The 20,979-nt window shown below is 39.4% G+C and overlaps 1 protein-coding gene across 2 annotated transcripts in view; it reads left to right on the top strand.

Annotated features, from left to right (window-relative positions):
* The first annotated feature begins 1,124 nt into the window (after window positions 1-1,124).
* PLEKHA3 (pleckstrin homology domain containing A3) overlaps window positions 1,125-20,979 on the top strand; it is a 28,782-nt gene continuing 8,927 nt past the window's right edge. Inside the window, exons 1-7 of one of the 2 annotated variants that reach the window (XM_004375466.2) lie at window positions 1,125-1,561; window positions 5,461-5,577; window positions 7,904-8,059; window positions 11,296-11,432; window positions 13,150-13,314; window positions 16,294-16,337; window positions 17,890-18,005. In XM_004375466.2, coding sequence (XP_004375523.1) covers window positions 1,522-1,561; window positions 5,461-5,577; window positions 7,904-8,059; window positions 11,296-11,432; window positions 13,150-13,314; window positions 16,294-16,337; window positions 17,890-18,005 — 775 coding nt within the window. In that variant the 5' untranslated portion in view covers window positions 1,125-1,521. The remainder of the gene's footprint in view (window positions 1,562-5,460; window positions 5,578-7,903; window positions 8,060-11,295; window positions 11,433-13,149; window positions 13,315-16,293; window positions 16,338-17,889; window positions 18,006-20,979) is intronic. The other variant, XM_023730528.1, reaches the window with a different exon arrangement.

Genomic DNA, 20,979 nt, shown 5'->3' with positions numbered 1-20,979 from the left:
GAAGGGTGGGGGTTAGATTTGTGATTGGGCTATGAGTCCTTTCTTTCATTTGTAATAGGTGCAAGAGTTCTTGGCTTTACTGTGATGAAGTCTCAGGAAAATGTGGATTTGGAAACCGCCGGTTAAGTAAGGCTTCTAGGTGGAATCATCTGGGGCCGGCCTAGACTGGTTATGGTCGTTTCTGGTTGACATAGTGAAGGCCAGTAAACCCTATCACCTAGATTCTTTTGATATTTAACTATATTTGATTTATCACATTTTCATCTGTCCATCTATCAATCCACCTTATTTCCGAGTGAATATCTAAAGACTTTTTACCCTAAACCCAAAGGCCTTCCGCGAAAGCCTGGATTACGCCCTGTGAGGGCAAGTGTTATTCTACCTCAGTGACGTTAAGAAAAGCCGCAGCGCTGGGCCTACTTTATCTGCTTGGCTTAAAGCTTGCAAAATACCATAAATCTGAAAATTACTGTCAATTACATAAGACGACTATCATTTCCAAGCAAGATTTTTAAAAATCATAAAAGCTAGGGGAAAGCTCCCATTTTAGAATAAAATAAAAACACCAAATTTAGTTCCATGTTTTATATTTTAAATGAAACTGTGGCTATCCAAAGTTAATTACAGGCATAATTACAATTCCGTTTCCCGTTTTTTGCCGGAGGACTAGGAAATAATTTCTAGGTACCCTGACTGTGAGAAGAATACGAAGGAAACATAAATAGGAAGCCTTTTATTTTATTTTCTTTAGGGAAAACCCGACAGGCCTAAATCACCACCTGCGGGACTAGAGCGAGGAAAGCTCGTCCTCTGATGGGTCCCGGGGCTGCGCGCGCGGCGGGGACCAAGTCCGTCCGTCCTGGGCCCAGAGGTGTTGGCCCGGGGGGCGGCCGACCCAGACCTCAGCGGCCAAGGTTGGGGTACTGGGGAGCCCCGACCGAGGGCATGAAGAAGCAGGAGGAGAAGGGTGTCACCGGCAGGGACGCTGAAGGTGCTCGGCCGCCGCCCGCTCTCCTCGCGCAGCCTCCCGCACAGCAGGAGAGGGGCAGGCCTCGCCCGCTCCTCCAGCCCCGCCGCCGGGGAGGGGTTTCTCGGGACGAGCCTGCCCCTTTTATACAGGAAGTGAAAGCGACGTCGGGGTCAATGAAAACAAACGGGGAGCCCGGGGCGGGGTGGGGAAGGAAGGCTGGCGAGGAGGAGGAGGGAGTGCTGGGACGCGGGAGGGAGCAGCCGGGTCGCGGAAGCGCGAGCTGGAGGCCGGCCGCGGCTGTCTTCTTGCCGCCGCCGCCGCCTCCGAGCCTCGCCCGGGGATGCACGAGCCCGAGCCTCGCGTATTCCGAGCTCCGCGCGGCGTCCGCCGGCCCGGCCTCTAAGGGCAGCCACATTCCGGCGGCGAGCGGACTGACGGCAGCTTGGTGCCGGCGGGGGGCGCCCGGGGAGGGGCTGCCCCACGCTCCGCGCCTTCCGCATCTCCGCGGCCAGCGCTGGGCCAGGAGGATGCGCGGCGCGGGGCTCTGAAGGATGGAGGGGGTTCTGTACAAGTGGACCAATTATCTCACAGGTATGTGGGGTCTAGTGCCCTGGGGGGCAACGAGGAGAGGCCGAGGGCTTGGGCGAGTTTAGGCGGGGAGGCTCACAGCGAATCTTCTCTACCTAGTGTTAGGCTTAATCCCTGTCTGTCCCTTGTAGAGCCCGTTTGGCTGCTGCAGGGGAGAGTTCGGGACTGCACACCTTCCTGAGGGTGGGAAGTGCACCTGACGACTTGTGTGCCTCTGTGAAAATACTTCTGTTTGCCTCCTGTAGCCTCCGAAACAATTCCCAGTCACCGTACATGTGTTGTTTCAATCTCTGTCCTTTTTCACACTTAATATTCAGCATTTTGTTAATGCCAGAGTTGTCGAGGTATTGGACTGAAATGGACCCTTTAAGATCAAAGTTTAATTTTAAGAAAGCTTTTCTATATTTCTTTTAGTTTCTGTAGCATCACAGTGTTTAAAATCTCAGTTGTTGAAGCTGTTAGCGCTTAGCAATCATGATTTTGGAAGCTGTCCCTAGATAACATTCTTTTAGGTTGGTTGTCACTGAGGTATCCTTATGTTTTGGAATTCAGGTAAGTGTGAGAAATAGTGGAAGAAAGTGCAGTACACCAAAGTGGAGCAGACAGATCTGTTTCACCCATGAAGTGGGTTGGAAGGAAGAACTCCAAAGAGTTACATGTTTCGGTAGAAACGAGAGACCAGAAGGAAAGGGCCGCTTTCCATGTTATCTACAGCCTGGGTTATTAAACATGGCATAGGTCTGTGTTGTAGTCCTATCTCTGCCATCAGCCAACATTAAGGGCAAGGCACTTTTTCTTTCAGGATCTCAGTCTGTTAAGGTCAGGGTGATCAACTAGTTTATCCTGAAGGTGTCTTCCAACTCCAGAATTCTGTGATCTCACCAAATTAGAGGAAGGGGAAATGGGTTTAAAGTAAATTTAAATAGCAAATTTCTTGGTCCAGCATAATAGACAAAACTTGCTGTCCACTTATTCACTCTCTGCCAAAAGTATTGAACCTCTTAGTAATTTTATGGTACACTCAACCCGTGTCAACTTGTGGACCTGTGTGCTTCTCTTTAAGGATAGTCACTGTTGCCCCTGTTGTTTTTGTTAATTGGAATGCTAAAGCAAGATTTATAGCTGCAAGGCCCTTAACATTTATGACACATGGATGTTTTATTTTGCTCTCACTGAAAATTCAAAAATATGCTTCTATAAATGACATGTTTAACAGGAAACATTTTTAAAATGAAGGAAATAAAAGTGAAATTTTTATTAAGCATGTTCATGAGTAGTTGTGAGAACAGTTATACTGTTTAGTTGAGGAATGGTGTTAAACTTTAAGATGATAGTTTCTGTGCTTTAAGATGCAAACGATCGTTTCTTTGTAAACACTCATAAGCCCAGTGTCCAGTTACGTTATGCCTTGGAACCACTTATGCATAGCCCAGAGCAAAGGATGATGATTTAGATGAGTCATAACTTAAGACATGGGGTGAAGTGTGGTCTATTGTATAGAGTACCAGCTAGTTGAGCTTTTAAGCACGTGCTTTAGGTTTCAGTCTTTGCTGTACGTTTAAGTTGACTGCTAGTTTGCAACATAGAAGCTTGCTGAAACAAAATCTTTTGTTTGGAAGAATTCCATTTTTAAAATTTAAATTTGGCTCTATGGCATGCTGATTATTAATTTCAGTTTATCTTAGGTCAGAAGGATGAGCAGCTATTCATACTAAATGATCTTTAAGGAACTTTCTGGTTTAATGACAGTGTTACTTGAGAATGTTTTGGAGAGAATAGGATTTCAGTAACATTTAACGAATGTGTTTTCTAAAAAAAAAAATTTAAAAAGAGAATACCTAAGGAATCTTTTTCACAGGTACAGCTCTCTTACCTAAATGTGTAAATCAATTGGAGGTTGTTTTATGCAATATTTCTCCAAAAAAGTATGTAGAGATAATTAACAGGCTTGATTAGATTGATGTATCCAACCATTGTTACCTTTTTTAAAAAAATTATTATGCTAAAATATATCTAACAAAAATTTTGCATTTTAACCATTTTTAGATGTGCAATTTAATGACATTAATTACATTCACCCTGTTGTGCAATCACCACTATCTATTTATAAAAGTTTCTCATCACCCCAAAACCACGGTTACCTTTTAAGTTGCTACAAGTTCTAAGTGAATCATTTTACTCAATCTTTGTTTTAAGGAGATATTTAGTCACAATAATATAGACTTGCAAAGTCACAATTTGTCTTACAAGCATACTGGACCTGGTATGGAGGAGTGTGTTTTCACCATACCCTGTTATAATTTATTTGCCAAGGTGAATTGGTAATTGGAAAGAAGATGATGTTCTCATCATTTCTGTCTGTACTAAATGCCATATACTCTCGTGGATAGCATGCGATATCTCACTTTTCTGATATTCAGTCATTCGTTGATTTGTTTAATCACTCGAGAATTAATTTTTTTAATACCTGTTATGTGCCAGGCATCATTTTATATGCTGGGAAGGGAGTGATGAACAAGATAAACATAATGTCCCAAAAGAAGTTACCTTCTAATTTGCTAGGCATCATTACAGAATATAGTGTTTCATAAAAATGAATTTTCTAGATATATGAAACTTGTTTGTTTTTAATTATTTTGATATCCATCTTTCTGAACTGTATTATGACATTCCCTGTCTTCTTAAACAGAGTATACAAAGTGTAATCTAACCTTTTTATGGTGACTCAGGGTTGTTATTTCAAAAGTGATAAATAGGTAAAGCCTTTTGGGCAGGTAATCTGGGGTCTGTATCAAGGGATAAGAATAATTTGCCTTTCTACCACCACTCTAGTAATATCTAGCCCTGGAAGAATGCAATTAATTAATCATACAGTATGTGGCTAAAGTGACTAGGAGTTGAACACCCATGGCTTAAAAAATGGTACATTTTAGCCTAGAACACTTGTGCTGAATGTGATTTAATAGTCACAGAAAGAACAAGAATAGTCACACTGCGTCTAGCATGATCACTGTGTTATTTAGTCAGTGAAGTGTTGCAGATTAGTAGTGTGCTCGATAAGATTCCAGGGAACACTGAGTTTGACCTGTAAGGGAAGTCAGAGTTGGGCGCTGAGGGAGGCCATCATCCTTATTACCAGCTTTGCCTCAGGGCCAAGTCTATGGTAGTTGTGTGCTCTAGTCATTGAATAAATATTAATTAAATGAATGATTGCAGTTTCTAGCAGCTTCTGCCTCACTGTATAGCAGCAGAGAGGAAATCCATGCTCTCACCACAGGATATGCAGTTTCTGTGTAAGCGACTGAAACTCATTTGGCACTTGATGTGCGCAGGGGAGTTTGCTTAGGCAACATATTTTATAAATCAAGGGAAAGTCACATTCTGGAATTAGAGGGCTGAGTGGCACCTGAGAGGTCATAGAGTTCAACCCACTCATTTTGGAAATTGGAAATTTTAAAAGTTTACTGAAATGAAAAGATATACTTCAGGTTATCTGCAAGAATGAGAGTGGAGCTAGAATCCCCGTCTTCTGTTGCCTTTTCCATTATGTTATAATCCAAGTCTGTTCCTTTTAGGAAAAGAGAAGAGTTGGCATTGTACCCTGTGTATGGCTATTATCGAGGATGGGTCTTGTGGGCTGTTAATGAGAACGTTGTGAACCAGAATAAAGATATTACTCCCCATACTTAGGTTGAGCTAGAGATTTCCTCAGAAATCTTTCCCAACAAAGTATAGATTGATGCAAGAACATCTTGGGCAAGACTTGATAAAAATTTCATTGTCAGAATGTTATTTTAGAGCCAAGAAATAGCGTGGATGGCAAGGTTTGAAATGACCGTTTTCTATACGGTAAAGTAATTTCTTTCTCCTTATTAACCTTTTGTTATTTATGGTCTTTGCAGGTTGGCAACCTCGTTGGTTTGTTTTAGATAATGGAATCCTGTCCTACTATGATTCACAGGATGATGTTTGCAAAGGGAGTAAAGGAAGTATAAAGATGGCAGTTTGTGAAATTAAGGGTAAGTGAATATACAGAATTAGAGGAGTTTGAGGTTAGGTAGTAAAGGGTTCTTCATCATATTCCAGCTAAGAGGAAAAAACCTTTTCTAACCAAGTTTAAAAACAAAAACAAAAAACCCATTGCTGTCAAGTTGATTCTGACTCATAGCGACCCTATAGGATCCCTGTAGGACAGAGTAGAACTGCCCCATGGGGTGTGCAAGGCTGTAAATCTTTACGGAAGTAGATGACCACATCTTTCTCCTGCGAAGTAGCCGGTTAGCAGCTGAGCTGCTTTAACCACAGTGCCACCAGAGCTCCTTCCTTAGTAACCAGTAAATAAGAAAATAAGCATTTAGCATCGTTAACCACAGTTTTCAATATTTCTCCTATAATTATACTTTGAATTCAAATTCAAAGTACTTGTACTAGTCCTCCACTTTTGACTTAAAAAACAGTTTCTTGTGATGCTGCGTTATTGTCCATGCTGAGTCTACAAGTGTTCTCTTTTGTTTTCATCGTAGAAATGTGTTGTAAATGTTGGACACTGAGCTCTAAAGATGGTGGGGTCAGTTCTGTTGGGTTTTCATAAAGTGTGAAGTTAGATTCATAAACTCTTGTTCTTTTCTGGATCAGAGAGAAGCTCTGATAGAGATGTTCTCCTTTCCTTCCTAAAAGGAAGAGATAATGCAAGGGGTCATGCTGAGTAACTTTTATGAAGGAAGGTTTCATGGACCATTGATTCATTTGTATGTGTGGTTGGGCAGTGGGGGAGGAAGTAGGTAGGATTAAAGCAGACAAAATAATAATGAAAAGTATTGAATTATCCTTCAAAGAGAATTGAAGGAAAAACTAGAACACAAGAGGAGTGAATGTTACACTCCCTTAAAACCTTTCTCATTTCTCCTCTATAGCTTGTATACTTGCCCTTCATGAAAGATAGTTCCTTTGACATGATGAGCTCTTGGTTGAAGCTACCAAATACACTTGAGTCATCTGGCCAGTATTTTCAGTAATTAATAATCTAATTTAGGGCTTCTACCAGACTTCCTGAGCCCTTCATAATTTGGCTCTACCTAGCCTGTCCATTCATGAATATCATTACTCTGCAATACATCACAAGGCTCTGTTTAGGCTTGTCTCCCTATATCCGCCACAGATTCTGTGGTTTTTTTCCCTCATCTAGGCCTTTTTTCATACAGTTTTTCTCTTAACCAAATCCTGCTGTCGTCAAATTCTTCTTGAAGCCTTTTTTAATTTCCTGCTTTTTCTTATTTTCCTCCCAATTGTAATTACACATGAAATCTACACCAGAGAGTTCAGCATTAACATTTGGTGGTTATTTTTGATCTGCCAGATTGTTTCCTGGGTTAAATTGTCAGCAAAGACTATATTTTTCTCCCCCCATCTTCCACTCTACCAGCATTATTCTGAGCCGAGTAAATACTTGTTTATTAATAATCATGTAACACAAATTTAAGGAGCACTGGCGGCACAGTGGTTAAGTGCTCAGCTGCTAACTGAGAGGTCAGCAGTTGGAACCCACCAGTTGCTCTCCGGGAGAAAGATGTGAAAGCGTGCTTCCATTAAGATTACAGCTTTGGAAGGCCCTATGGGGCAGTTCTATTCTGTCCTATAGGGTTGCTATGAGTTGGAAGCAACTTGGCGGCAGTGGGTTTGGTTTTTTTGGTTAACACAAATTTACGTAGTCTTACAAAAAAAGTTTGGGATTGGCTCAGCATGACATTCTTGTTTAGCTCTCCTGTCAGAGTATTAAGGAGGGGAGGGATAGGAAAGGAGGTAGGGGCAGGGAAAGAGGGAAAAGTCTCCAAAATACATATACCTTCCAGGTAATTATGACATGCTCCATTAGTTGAGAAGTACAGTTCCAGTGGAAGGTGGCCATAAATTACCATTTATTACACTTATATTCCAGACATTTTCCTAGGCTTGGGGATACCAAAACATGAACTCTGCTTTCAAGGAAGTTAGTAAACAATGTGTGTGATAAGTGTGGCAATGCCATGTGTATTCAAGGTGCTACAGGTAGTCTCCAGGGGAGTTCTTGGTTCTCACTTCTCAGTAGTTTATTCATCACTGTTTTCTCTTTCATATTCCACCACAAGTTTGGCACCACTGCCAGCCTGAGTATATGTGAGAATGGTAGTTTGGAAGGTGCTACTAGATAGCCCCTTAGGGAGCGGCACTGCCTACATCTTAGATCATAGTTTGTTGTCTTAGGTGTCTGAACCATCTACTACATCTGATACTGTGTAAGAGTGATGATCTGATTCTCCGCGAATTACTTATGTCTGTGACTGTATTTCCATTTGTTTATCATCACAGTCCATTCAGCAGACAACACAAGAATGGAATTAATCATTCCAGGAGAGCAGCATTTCTATATGAAAGCGGTGAATGCAGCTGAAAGACAAAGGTGGCTGGTTGCTCTGGGGAGCTCCAAAGCCTGTTTGACTGATACTAGGACTAAAAAAGAAAAAGGTAATTAATAGATTTTTCCCTGTGGGACAGTATTTTCTTAAACGTAAATGTAAATTTGTCATGTTTGCTTTTAGTAATTTAGTAAAGGGAATAATATCGTGGTAAAAAATTTGTACACAGTGCAGAGGTTTAAATTTAGGGAAATAGTTGAGTAAACTGTGTGCTGCTTACAAGGATAAGAATCATCAGATATCCACTTTCCCACTTTTCTGTTCAGTTTTGACGTCAGTTGCCCATGCGGCATTCCTTTCTCTGACTGTAGCCACTTGGTGCTAGGTCAGGTGTCACAAGTTAAAAGGATATTGTCCTTCAGACTGCCAAGTAAGCAAATGCCAGCCTCAAGTTTGCGAGCTTGCACAACACCCTAACTTCTGACCTGCTGACTACAAATTCAGGGGTTTCTTTCTGCCCCTTCAGGATGCCAGCCACAAGTTTGGGAGTCCCCCCAGGCTCCCTCACTTCTGACCTGCTGGGTCCTGCTACTCCTTTGGGTTCAATAATTTGCTGGAACAACTCACAGAACTCATGGAAAGTGCTGTACTTATGATTACAGTTTTACTGTAGGAAAAAAGGATACCAAACAAAGAGATGCATAGGGCAAAGTCTTGGAGGCTTTCTAACGAGCTTCCCTGTCCCAAAAGGAGACATAATACCTTTTCACTGCATGGATATTTTTTTTATCAACCAGGAAGCTCATGGAGCTTCCATGTCCAGACTTTTTTTTAGGTTTCGTTACTTAATTCAGACTGTAGTCTCTCTCCCCTGAGGTGGATCGATTTCAAGAGGAGATAATGAGGTGTTATGCAGTGGGGCTCTCTGGCCTTGCTAGTCCTTACCACAGAGTTGCCTCCTCACCTCACCCAACCTGTTAGTTAGGTGTAGTCTGGATTCGTTATTGGAGATACTTAAATTCCAAGGTTTGAGAGTTACCTCTCAGGAACCAAGGACAAAGGCCAAATTACTGTGTGTATATCTCACACTGCTTCTGTAGGCTGATAGCTTATGTGGTTGTTAAAATGTTTACAAGGAATTTTCACAATGTGGGAAAGTGTGCAATGTTGAATGACAATTGAAAAAACAGGATTCAGAACTACATATAGTGTTAGTATGCCTTTACTGGCTTAGGAAAGATATGTGAGAATTGGTTAACTTTATACCTCTGAAAGGGTAATGTGTGGGAGGGAGACTCATTTTCAGTGTATATCCTTTCCTACCTTTTGACTTTGCCATGTGTGTATATTGCCCATTTAAAAAGATTAAATAAAAATCAAAAGCAGAGCAAATGAGTTAGGGTATTAACTAAATTCAGATATGAGAAAATAATAATTGTACTTACATCTGGGTAGTGATTATAGTTGTTTGATTTTTTTTCTATATGTGTATTTTTTTATTTTCTAAAAGTTTCCACTGAGTAGTATTACTTTTTAAATTAAAAAACTAAGTAATCTCTAAAAAACAATAAAGGTTACTTAAATTGGTGAAGGCAACTGAAGTATGGGTATTGAAAAACGAAGGCCTAGGATTTACAGCGAGATTGCTTCTTAAAAGCGAGGATGGTGAGACATCATCTGACACACTTCGGATACGTTACCAAGAGGGACCACCACTTCCTTGAGAAGGACATCATGCTTGGTGGAGTAGAGGGTCAGCGAAAAAGAGGAAGACCCTCCACAAGATGGGTTGATAGTGGCTGCAACAATGGGCTCAAACATAGCAGTGATTGTGAGGATGACGCAGGATCGGGCAGTGTTTCATTCTTTTGTACATAGGGTCTCTGTGAGTTGAACGGACTTGACGTTACCTAACAACAACAACAGGATTGAAGTTATAATGAATGATGTCAAGTATGTGAAAGAACATCATGTATAGAGTATGCTAAGGGTAGGATAAGAAGAAATGGACTTAAGTTGAGGTAGAAAGTGATTTAAAAAATCAGTTGCTTTCAAGTCTGTTCAAACTCATGGTGACCCCATGTGTATGAGAGTAGAACTGTGCTCTCTAGGGTTTTCAATGGCTGATTATTCAGAAGTAGATCACCAGACTTTTCTTCCAAGGCGCCTCCGGGTAGACTTGAATCTCCAAACTTTCAGTCACCAGCTGAGTGTGTTAACTGTTTGCACTACCCAGGGCCTCCAGTAGTTGATTTAGGTGAGATCAAATAGGCAGATAGAGCTGCTTTGGTCCTCTGTGGCTAGCAGTGCCACACAGCAGTGCCAGTGGCCTGGTGCAGTGATTATGGAGAAGCACCAGAATCTCCTGTGTGTATTTTTTCCTTCCCCTGCTGCTTAAATTTCTAGTTTAGAAGGTATTGGCAGGTGAGTGGCTAAGATTATGGCTGGATATTTAATCTGCCTAGAGATATTAGAGAAAAGAAAATATAGCTCTTAAAAATATTTTGAAAATAGTATAATGTAAAAATGAAGCCATGGAAGGAATAGAAGGAAATAAATGAATGTTTATATACAGTAATTTTAATTACATGAAAATTAGAAACTTTGATATGCCAAAACATTCAATAAAGAAAATTGTTAGGCAGCTGACAGATCTGGAAAAGTATTTGTGATATTTAGAATAGAAAAAAGACTGCTATCCTTAATCCTAACTTTTACAAATCATTGGTTTATATAGTATCAAGAGAAAAACTGGAGTCTCTGGGTAGTACAAATGGTTAACAGGCTTAGCTGCTAACTGCAAGGTTGGAGGTTCCAGTCCACCCAGAGGCACCTTGGAAGAAAGGTCTGGCAATCTACTTCCAAAAAATCAGCCATTGAAAACCCTATGGAGTGCAGTTCTTCTCTGACACACATGGATTGGAGTCGATGACAACTTGATGGCAACTGGTTAAGAAAAAAACCAAGCATTAGAACTGGAAAAATGAGTAAAGGGCAAGAAAAGCCAATTCAGAAAAGAAGAAATACAAGTCCTTTTCAAATGAAAGACAATGAACAATAGATGGAAAATATCCTGTATAAAACATCCAGTGGTCTTTTATTCATCACCCTGTCTCTGGAAATTAATTTACCTAAACTTTATGGCAGACTATAGCTGTCATTTTATGTACAGTTATATAAAGAGAAGGGTATTTCTCAGGACCCGTGAATCCCCCATTTCCAAGTTCTCACATCTCTTAAGCAGTAGGTGTTTATGTTTATTGCCTTACTTTTTTAATGATCCCGTTTGGTTATGTTGCCCAAAGAATATGAAAATAATTGAACATTTTTATATGTTCCTTTCAGAAATAAGTGAAACCAGCGAATCTCTGAAAACCAAAATGTCTGAACTTCGCCTCTACTGTGACCTCCTAATGCAGCAAGTTCACACCATTCAGGAATTTGTTCACCACGATGAGACTCACTCATCTCCCAGTGTAGAGGTACAGCAAAGATGATCCCTGCCGGTTTGGTTACCGTTTGCAGTATGCTGGTGGGTGAGCCCTGGTGGCACAGTGGTTAAGGGGTCAGGTACAAATCAAAAGGTTGGCAGTTCGAATCCCCCAGCTGCTCTTTGGAAACCCTATGGGGCAGTTCTACTCTGTCCTTTAGGATCGCTAGGAGTTGGAGTCGGTTCGACGGCAATGGTTTGGTGGGTGAGATACTTCCCATAAGATGACAGAGAAGCATTTTCAGAATGAGTTATTTTCAGCTATTTTGTGTTCTCCTTACTGCAGAGTATCTGGAACTCTAAGGGATCTTCTAGATTGTATCTGTGCAGCTGCAGTAAAGCAGGAAGCAGCACATTTCTCAAGGGACTCAAGGCCTGTCTTTACAGCCAATCTCATAATTTGTGGGTTGGGGCAGGGAATAAACATTCCAGGCTTTGTTTTTGTTCTCCAGGCTGACTGTATGAATTCATTGGATAATTGCTGTTGTCTTTCTTTTGGTAATAAGATTCCAGCTTCAGCTACTGAGAGGTGATAATTTAGCTTTATGAAATAACTTTAAAAAAAAAAATCCCCAGAACAGTGATGTAGGAATCAAAATTCAGGTAAGTAGCACCTGGATATGAAATAGGCTTACTTTTTCTGGTAAAATAGTACCAGTGAACCCTGCTACTCTCCTGATAGAAAAGGCTAGCATAGTTCCTTGTCCTCTTTTGCCTAATTTGCTACAAGTGGGAGAAGGAATTTTTCTACTTCTCCTGTGGCTTTCTCTTGCTTCTACCTGTTGGGGAGGAATCTTGTGTGAGGTAGGTTATACTGGCTACAGATAACAGAAAACCAAACTAACAGTAGATTAAACCCTGAGGGCACTTATTGTTTCACAGCAAGCTCTCTGGAGGTTGGTGCTCTCAGTTTGCTCCGGCAGCTCAGTGACAGTATCAGGGGCCCAGGCTCGTTCTGTCCTTTCACTCTACCATTCTTGGTGTGTCGAGTTTTTCTCCTCATGTTTGAGGCTTTAAGATAACATACAGGCAGGAGGCAATGCGGTGGCTGGGTTGGAGAGAGATCTCTCAACTTGCCATCCTTGCCTTTTATCAAGCAACAAAAATCCCACCATCTCGCCAGCAGACTTCTGATCGTCTCTTTTGGCCAGGCCTAGGGAAACTAGGAAAATGAGTATTTGGCAAAGGGGACTGGAATAGCCATGATTGGCTTAGACCAGTCTGTGTTCATTCCCCAGGGTCAGGGCACTTTGCTGTTTTAAACAAAATTGGGTTTTTATTCTACCAAGGAAGAAGGGGGAAAATGGCTATAGGGTGAATATGAATTGTACCATCTCTAACTCACTCTCAGGATGTTACACTGCCTGTGACCACCTTCAGAATTCTGATTTTATTAAACTATATGTAGTAGAAAATTATCACTTAGGCTTATTGAAGATAAGATTTTGTTCAGTTTTTCAATATGACATTTAGTTTAAATGCAAAACTTATTTTTTTCTCGGAATCAGGTTCACACGTTACTTATTTGAGGGGCACATTTATTATTCATGTGTTGCTTTAATTTTCTAAGGTAGTTTATTTTTAACAAATTTGAGCATAATGTAGTAATGTGTCCATTGGAAACAATGTTTCATTACTTGATTATAAAGTTATGTATGATTCCAGATAGTTGTGTGTGAGTCTGCTCAACTCTGTATGTGATTTTTCAGAACATGAATGAAGCCTCTTCTCTGCTTAGTGCCACATGTAATACGTTCATCACAACGCTTGAGGAATGTGTGAAGATAGCAAATGCCAAGTTTAAACCTGAGATGTTCCAACTGCCCCATCCGGATCCCTTAGTTTCTCCTGTGTCACCTTCTCCGGTTCAGATGGTTGGAATTCTTGTTTTTCTCCCAGTGGAATTGCATGTTTTTTTGTCTTATTTTTTAAAAATATTTCTAGGAGTAGATTGGTGGTGGGGGGCAGTTGAATTTTTTTGTTGTGGGGGTGGGAGAGGACTCCTATTCTCCATGGGAGCTTCTCAGCTGGTGAGCTCAGCACATGTTTGCCAAGATCCTGAGCCCCTCCTCCTTAGAGGGACTAGGCAGGGCCTGCCATGAGCTGCTTTATCCATTTTCCCCAGTGTGCCAGGCAAATGTTACAATTCCCTGTGTGTGCTGTGACATGAAAACAGTTGTGGAGCACTTTTCTACTTGGTAAAAACATCATAATGGAGTAAAATTAAACATCTCTAAAGGAATTTTAAGGGATTTGAAATGATGTGTCATAGTGGAAACGATGGGTTGCATCGGGATTTGAACTTTAGATCCACCATGTGTATCTGAGTAGGTTAGTTACTTAATCTCTTTGAACCTGTTTCTTCATGTATACAATAGAGGTTTGTCTACATAAGAGGGTCGTTGTGAAGTGGCTGACCTGCTGTAGGTGCAGGCACTTAATGTTACTTTTTTACCATCTGATTACTCCGGAACAACACGTACTCTTTGCCCCCGGGTGGTGAATTTGTTGTCCTTTCCAAGCCAATAAACTTGCTCTAGCATGCTGTGGGGAACTCAGAGGTGGCATAAGGTTTGATGCAACTTTTAATTTTTTTATCAAAGTATTTTGTAGAAAGAAGAATGACACATTTGTAAGGGTTCATGGCTACTATTTTAGCAATTACCTAAATTTATTAGAAGAAAGAATAGGGTCCACTTTATCCCTGGGTTCTCATACCCTCCACAGCAAAGTTAGTTGTATGGGATTTAGCAAATTTATTACCTAAATGTATTTAGATCATTGCTTTCTAATCAAGTGGCCTCTGAGGCAGGAATACCGTGAAAAAGAGTTTTATGGCCAGATTAGTTTGGGAAGTGCTAGGTTAACTTGAATTGAGTTTCTTTGTCATAGGACTCCTCAGAGCCTCTTTTATGCTAACATATATTATGAATTTCATAGGAAGAGGTAATGTGCAATGTTTCTGAAATTTATTTAACAAGTGAACCCTTTTCGTTGGTTTTGAATAACCTCTCAGGACTGTGGTGTTCAGTAGGACTCAGTTTGACAATGTTGCTTTTTAGAACAATTATAGATATGTTGTGAACTGTTAATTACGGTTCATGAAATTAATATGCTGTTTTTTTTCCTTTTCAAAACTGTATAAAGTCAGGTACAATAAAAACACCTCAAAGCTTCCTTGCTTTCTCGTTGAACTTCTGAGAAGAATGCCTTGTTAACACATGCTTTGTTGTCCAGAGAAGTCATGTGTGTGCTATATGTGTGTTTGGTTTCTTTTAAACCAAAACCTTTTATTAGTATAAAAACTAAAGGAAATCCAGTAAATTGGTCTAGGAAATATTAGGTTAGAGACAGCTTATTTTTCTCAGCTCTGCCTTTTTGCTTCATACATAAAGCAAGAATTGTGGATTATGGTAATTAGTTCTGGAGACACATCGCTAATAAAAGTAATGTCAGACAGTCTTCATGGGCACATTTTTTTTTTTTTTAAATAACTTGACTGAAAAATAAAGCTGAAAGATTTGACAATTCAGCTATTTAACATGATCTTTATAACAATGTTGTGTAGTTAATCTCATATCTTTTAGAATACACTTTATTTCAAATCATCATGGAAATTCAGACAGTTGTCGTTTTGATCCACAAGTTGAGTGATTATTATAATGGAGATGTCATGGGGGGGTAATCTTAAAGGAAGTGATTTATATTATAGGAGAGGTTAATGTCCACTTGCATCTTAATGTCAATCACATTAATGTTCCTACTGCGTATTAGGTGGGTTATTTCTGTTAACCATTTCAATTGGGATTTGTCAGAGCAACTGTGGCTGATAGGCAAATGCAGAATGTATTTACATAAACATAAATGTTAGACCTGGGCTTGTAAGGGTCTTGGACCTGTGTATATAAAAGCAGCCATCCTTAGCCTTTAATACAAACTTTGTTTTTCCGCTCTCTTGTGAAACTTTGAAATAGGCTGTTTTACTTGGCTGCCTCCCTCTATTTTTTTGGTGGAGTAGTTGTATCTTCTAAATTATGTTTAGTATTTGGCATATTTATTTATGTTGTGCCTGTTTTTTTTGTTTGCCTAATCAGATATTTACTTTTTAAAAATACATGTTTTAGAAACCTATTTGAGGCTTAAGGTTCTTCTTTTGAGTTCTTTAAGATTTAAATTATTAATGCCCTTCTTCCATGAAAACCACACTTTAGAACATCTGTATATCAGCTACCTGAATAATGAATGGTAAAGAGAAGCTCTGCTATGAGACTCTACTTCTGCCCTTAAAAATAAGAAAGAGTGAGAATTACTAGAGTACTTCCTTAGTTGCTAGATATTCCTTTCCATCATAAATAGTGTGATTCTTGGAGTAATTATATGTCCTGTTTTTTATATATTTATATATATTATATATATGCAGTGGAGCCCTGGTGGCACAGTAGTTAAGAGCTTGGCTACTAACCAAAAGGTTGGCAGTTTGAGTGCACCAGCCGCTCCTTGGAAACCCTATGGGGCAGTTCTACTCCATTCTGTAGGGTTGCAATGAATCGGAATTGACTGGACAGCAACGGGTTTTACATGCATATACACATACATTAATAAAACATTATAAAAGTTGGTTTTTCGTACTGAGTAAAGAATATAGCATGTTTTTTGTGTAAGTTGGGAAAGATTCCAGTTAATGACTATTAGGGAGAAAGCTTGACATTATGCTACTTGAGTCTGTTAAAAAAAAAAATTTTTTTTGCCAGTCATCTTTTCTGAGTGAATTTATGTTATGACAATATAATAATATCTTAGAGCTGCATTATTCTAGTTGTTGTGAATTGTGCCAATTTTTTTTCAATTTCCAGATGAAGCGCTCTGTCAGTCACCCTGGTACTTGCAGTTCAGAGAGGTAAAATTACTTTTTCTTTCAGCCAAGTTCTCTCAAAATTATACTTACTTAGGGGAATTCTTTGGGCTTCTAATAAGTAGTGCAGAATACAAGCCCTGTAGGGACTAGGTTTGGTTCTGATTTGCTTAGCATTGTATCTTGTTATGTAGTATAGGGCTTGCCACAGTAGGTAATCAGTAAAGAAAGAATGAGTGAATAAATTAACTAGTAAGGTAAGCACCTTGCCAGCTATTGCACTTTTAGATGTTTGAAATTATATCAGATGTTGGCTGGTAGAAATCCGTTAGTGATGTATCAGAGCTTCAAAGCTGAGGCTTATTTTACTACAGCTTCTTATGACATCATATATTAATACTGAGCTTTTGTTTTATTAGAAGATAAAGATCTCTCTGAAAAACCGTAGAAGAGAAAGAAAAACCAATTGATATTTAAAAGTTGATATCAACACATTTAAAAAGTTTACCTTCTAGATAGAGCTTGCTGAGATCCCATGTTCTTAAACTGTTCTTTATTTTGGTAGGCAACATTCTTTTAAGTTGCTTTGGTTGTCTTATTTGGTTCTTTGGAAAGTGATGCAATTATAGCATCACTATAGAAAGTGATAAACTATTAAAACTAGCATTTATTTCTCTACAAAAAGAATGTCAGGTCACATTTTGTTTTTTTTCTCTGATGCTTATGTGATCTTTGAGCTGTCATGTGCTCAGAGGGGTTCCGTGATGATGATGTATGTATCCAACTCCTTTAGGGAATAAAGAGTTCTACCAATTGAATTTTCCAGAAAGATGGAAGCTTAATCCCTTTGACAAACTTTTATTTTTATGATAGAAATTTTTCTAGACTTTATTTTATTCTTTTCTGCCCTATTAAATAAGATACACTGAGCACAATTTAATTTTTTCTTGATGAATGAGGGTCATTGTTGGGAACAGTAATTTGGGGCTGTCCTACAGTGGAGGCCAAGTTGCTGTTGAGGAGTGGTAGTGATTTGCTTCTATGTTTAATTGAGCCTAGATAGATTTTTTTGTTTTAATAGTTAATAGCCTTCTTTTTTGCCATCTTTATCTTTTTTCAGTGCTGTCAGTGAGTCTGCCTTTAGAATGCTCCTTACCTACTTGCCCATCCCCTTCAATATGCTATTTTTAATCAGTTATGGATTGACACTAGATAGCTATGCTTGTGAAATCCGTAACTCTTATTTTTTAAACATTTGTAAACCTTGGATTTCTGATGAAGTCTTCTATATAGCTAGACCCTCCCCTATAGATGAAGTTGCTTCTTCACTATACCCCTTTTCCACTTAGCTCTGCTCACAGTCCACCTTCTCCAGGTTACCAGCTGGGTTCTAGATGGTTTGACTTACTTGCGGTTTGACCGCTGAATGAGTAAAATGTTGCTAAGATAGTTCCTTGGTATAAAAATAGTTTCTCTTCATTTATCAAGAAGTCATTTAAAACTCCAATTAAATTGAGGAGGTTTTTATTTGTTTAAGACCTTAGAATTTGGTGCCTTTTTTTCCCCCCTAATTTAATGCTTTTTGTTTAATTTGCAGGATTAGCCACTCTGTAAAAGAACCAGTGTCTACGCTTCATCGACTTTCCCATCGACGCCGAAGAACTTACTCAGATACAGACTCTTGTAATGATATTCCCCTTGAAGACCCAGATAGTAAGTTGGATGGGCTCTGCCTCTCTCTTTGTCTATTCAGCTAAATTGTTGGGCTCTGAAATTGCTGGAAATGAAAGAATACTGACAGTGAACACTACTTTACCTTTGAATTAAGGAATTGTGTGCAAACAGTACACAATTAACAGAAGCTTACATATCCTCTTATGTTTTGTCATTAACTGTGAAATGCTGGGTATCTCTTTGTAAAATAGAATATATAATCTTTTACTCCCACTACATTTTAGTAATCTTTTACTCCTACTATACTTACAGTAAAAAAACATTTTATAAGAAAGCATGACTTACAGATTGGATTTTAGGGGGAAGTAAAGACAAATTTTCTAAGTTCAAAGAAAAAAATTCAGCATTGCTACTTAAATAACTTGAAATGGCTAAGGTAAATAATTTTGCCTGGTGGTAGTGGTGAATTATAGTAGCATTCATTCCTGTATTTCTTTCTCTCTGTTATGACTTAAGGAGGCAGCATACTGTGACTGAATACTTTAGGAAGAACTTTGTGATTTATGTTAAAATTTTGTTGTTTTTCTCTTCAGAGAAAAAGCTTTGAAAGTGTACCAGAATATCTAGTTAGGCAGTAGTGACCATGATTTCCAGTAAGTGCAAACATGGCCTTATCATTACATTTCCATTAATAGACTCTTGCTTTTTGAAGTCTTTTACTATTGCCCATGAAGCATGTGGGATACAATTACATATAGTTCCCAATTAAGGAACAGGTTGTATTCTAAGAGTTCATTTGTAAGTCATTTGTTTGGAACGTAGATTTTATTTCATTATGGAGGTAATATGATAAATGGTGATTGGATTCTTTAGATAGCTTTGGGAGAGCCCGGCTAATTCATAGTATGGCTGAAATGAGACAAAGCAATGGTGTTGCATTCCTAGTATTTGAATATATTGAATACATTGATTAAGATAGAGTTATTTTTACTTAGCTAGAAAGTTAAATGGGTTTAATTAGAGGAGGATATGGAGTTCGTAGGAGCCCTGGTGGCGCAGTGGTTAACCACGCAGCTGGTAACTGTAAGGTAAGCAGTTTGAACCCACCAGCCGCTGCCCAGGAGGAACATGTGGCAGTCTGCTTCCGTAAAGATTACAGTCTCGGAAACCCTACGGGGCAGTTCTACTCTTCCTTGTAGGGTTACTATGAGTCAGAATCTACTTTGATGGCAAGGGGTTTATAGAGTTTGTAGAGATGGTGGAGATTCTAAAAGGGACTGCTGGCCATTTTTGGATCTTTAGAAGTTGATGGGATCTTTTTTTTTTTTTTTTAACTCCCCTTTCTGTATTTATTGATACAAAGCACTACTGTATGCTCATTCCCATTTTGAATTTAAGTTGGAACAATGGTTAGAGAAATGAAGGAAGGAAAAAGGGATGGGGAGTGGGAAGGGGAAGAGAGAAATTTTCCTGGACCAAGTGAGTAAGACTTGGAAGAGAGAAGGAAAAGGGAAAGAGGGTTAAAGAGGTTGGGCATGTGAGAAAAATATTACTTGAGGCAGAATTAGATAGGTACAGTGAAGAGAGTGCAGAAGTGGGGAGCACAGCATATGCACAGCATCCAGATATTAGATCTGTTCAGTTCTTTGATATCTAATTTAAAAAAACAAAACAAAACCCATAACCTATTCCCCTCTTTTACTGCCCCTCCTCTACAGGAATTACTCATCCAGGTGTTCCCGGGTGACTTAGTCCCTGCTTGTTCCAAATGGACCTCAGCACCTTTTTCCCAAAAGGCTTCTTCTTCCTATAGCCCTCCAGTTGGTGAATGACACCATCATTGACCCACTGTCCTAAGCCAGAAACCTAGGTGTAGACCAGTGCTTCTCAGACTTTAATGTGGATACAAATCACTTGATGTTCTTAATAAAATACAGATTCTGATTCAGTAGATCTGGTGTAGGGCTGGAGATCTGCATTTCTAACAAGCTCCTAGGTGATACCAGTACTTGTATCAATAGCAGCAAGACTATAAACTAACTTCTTTAACATTTTTTGGAGCAGTTTATAACCTACTATTTGTTAGAAGTGACATTTACTAGTTGGATATTTTTATCTTTTATTTCCATATTCATAAACAAAGACACCAAAGCATAGAGACTTTTGAGTTATTTTTCTAAGATCTCATTATTAAATTCTGGCAAAGCAGTGACTAGAACCCAGGTCAATGGATTCCCAGGTTTTTTTCTTCTCTTTTTCCTGTTCTGTTGCCTCATATTGTCAGTTCTGACTAGGATTCATTATATATTGCATCCATCCCCTACAAGAAGAGCCTGCACTCCATAGCGTGGCCTCCAGCACCCATAATGGTACTGCCCTTACCTCCTATCCCACCCCACAGCCTTTCAGAACTTTCTTTTGTAAGTCTTTACTTGCACCTGTTCATTTGTCACCATTTCCCTCCTATCTTCAGGAGTTTTAACATCAAACTACACTAAGATTTAAAAATATTTGTGAAGTATAATATGACTTTGAACTACTGTATTTGAGGTTTCTAGTCTTTGTAGTCTCCTCTGCTATTATCATGAGGCTAAGTTTTTTTTTGTCCGCAGGAATTTGTTCATGACATAAAGAGTAGTTTAGCTTTAAAGGAAAATGCATGTTAGAATATTGCAGGACTCCCTTGTGTGCTGGGCATCTTCTGTTTGCCCTTCCAGATGTACTCTCCACCATTCCCACCCTGCTCTGTGTCTTGAGCATCACTGGGGTCTCTGATTTCCTGGCTTCCAGTTGGGTTTGGCCAAAGGGAAGCGTTGGCAAGAGAGAGGAGGAGCAAAGCAAGTGAGGTTGGCATTTATTTCCCCAGTCCAGGGTTGGCTCCTTCCCTTGCCAGAGGTGACAGCTTCAGTAGAGTAGCTCTCTCCTTCAGCACTCTGAATTCTAGGAACTACTTCTCCCCCTTGCTTCTTCAGGCCTAAGGATGGTAATAACTTCTTTTTTTTTTTTTTTTTTT

The sequence above is a fragment of the Trichechus manatus genome, unplaced genomic scaffold (assembly GCF_000243295.1).
Source record: "Trichechus manatus latirostris isolate Lorelei unplaced genomic scaffold, TriManLat1.0 scaffold00037, whole genome shotgun sequence".
In the NCBI taxonomy this organism is placed as follows: domain Eukaryota; kingdom Metazoa; phylum Chordata; class Mammalia; order Sirenia; family Trichechidae; genus Trichechus; species Trichechus manatus.
Note: the sequence above shows the minus strand (reverse complement) of the source record. Positions and strands in the feature narration are given on the sequence as shown.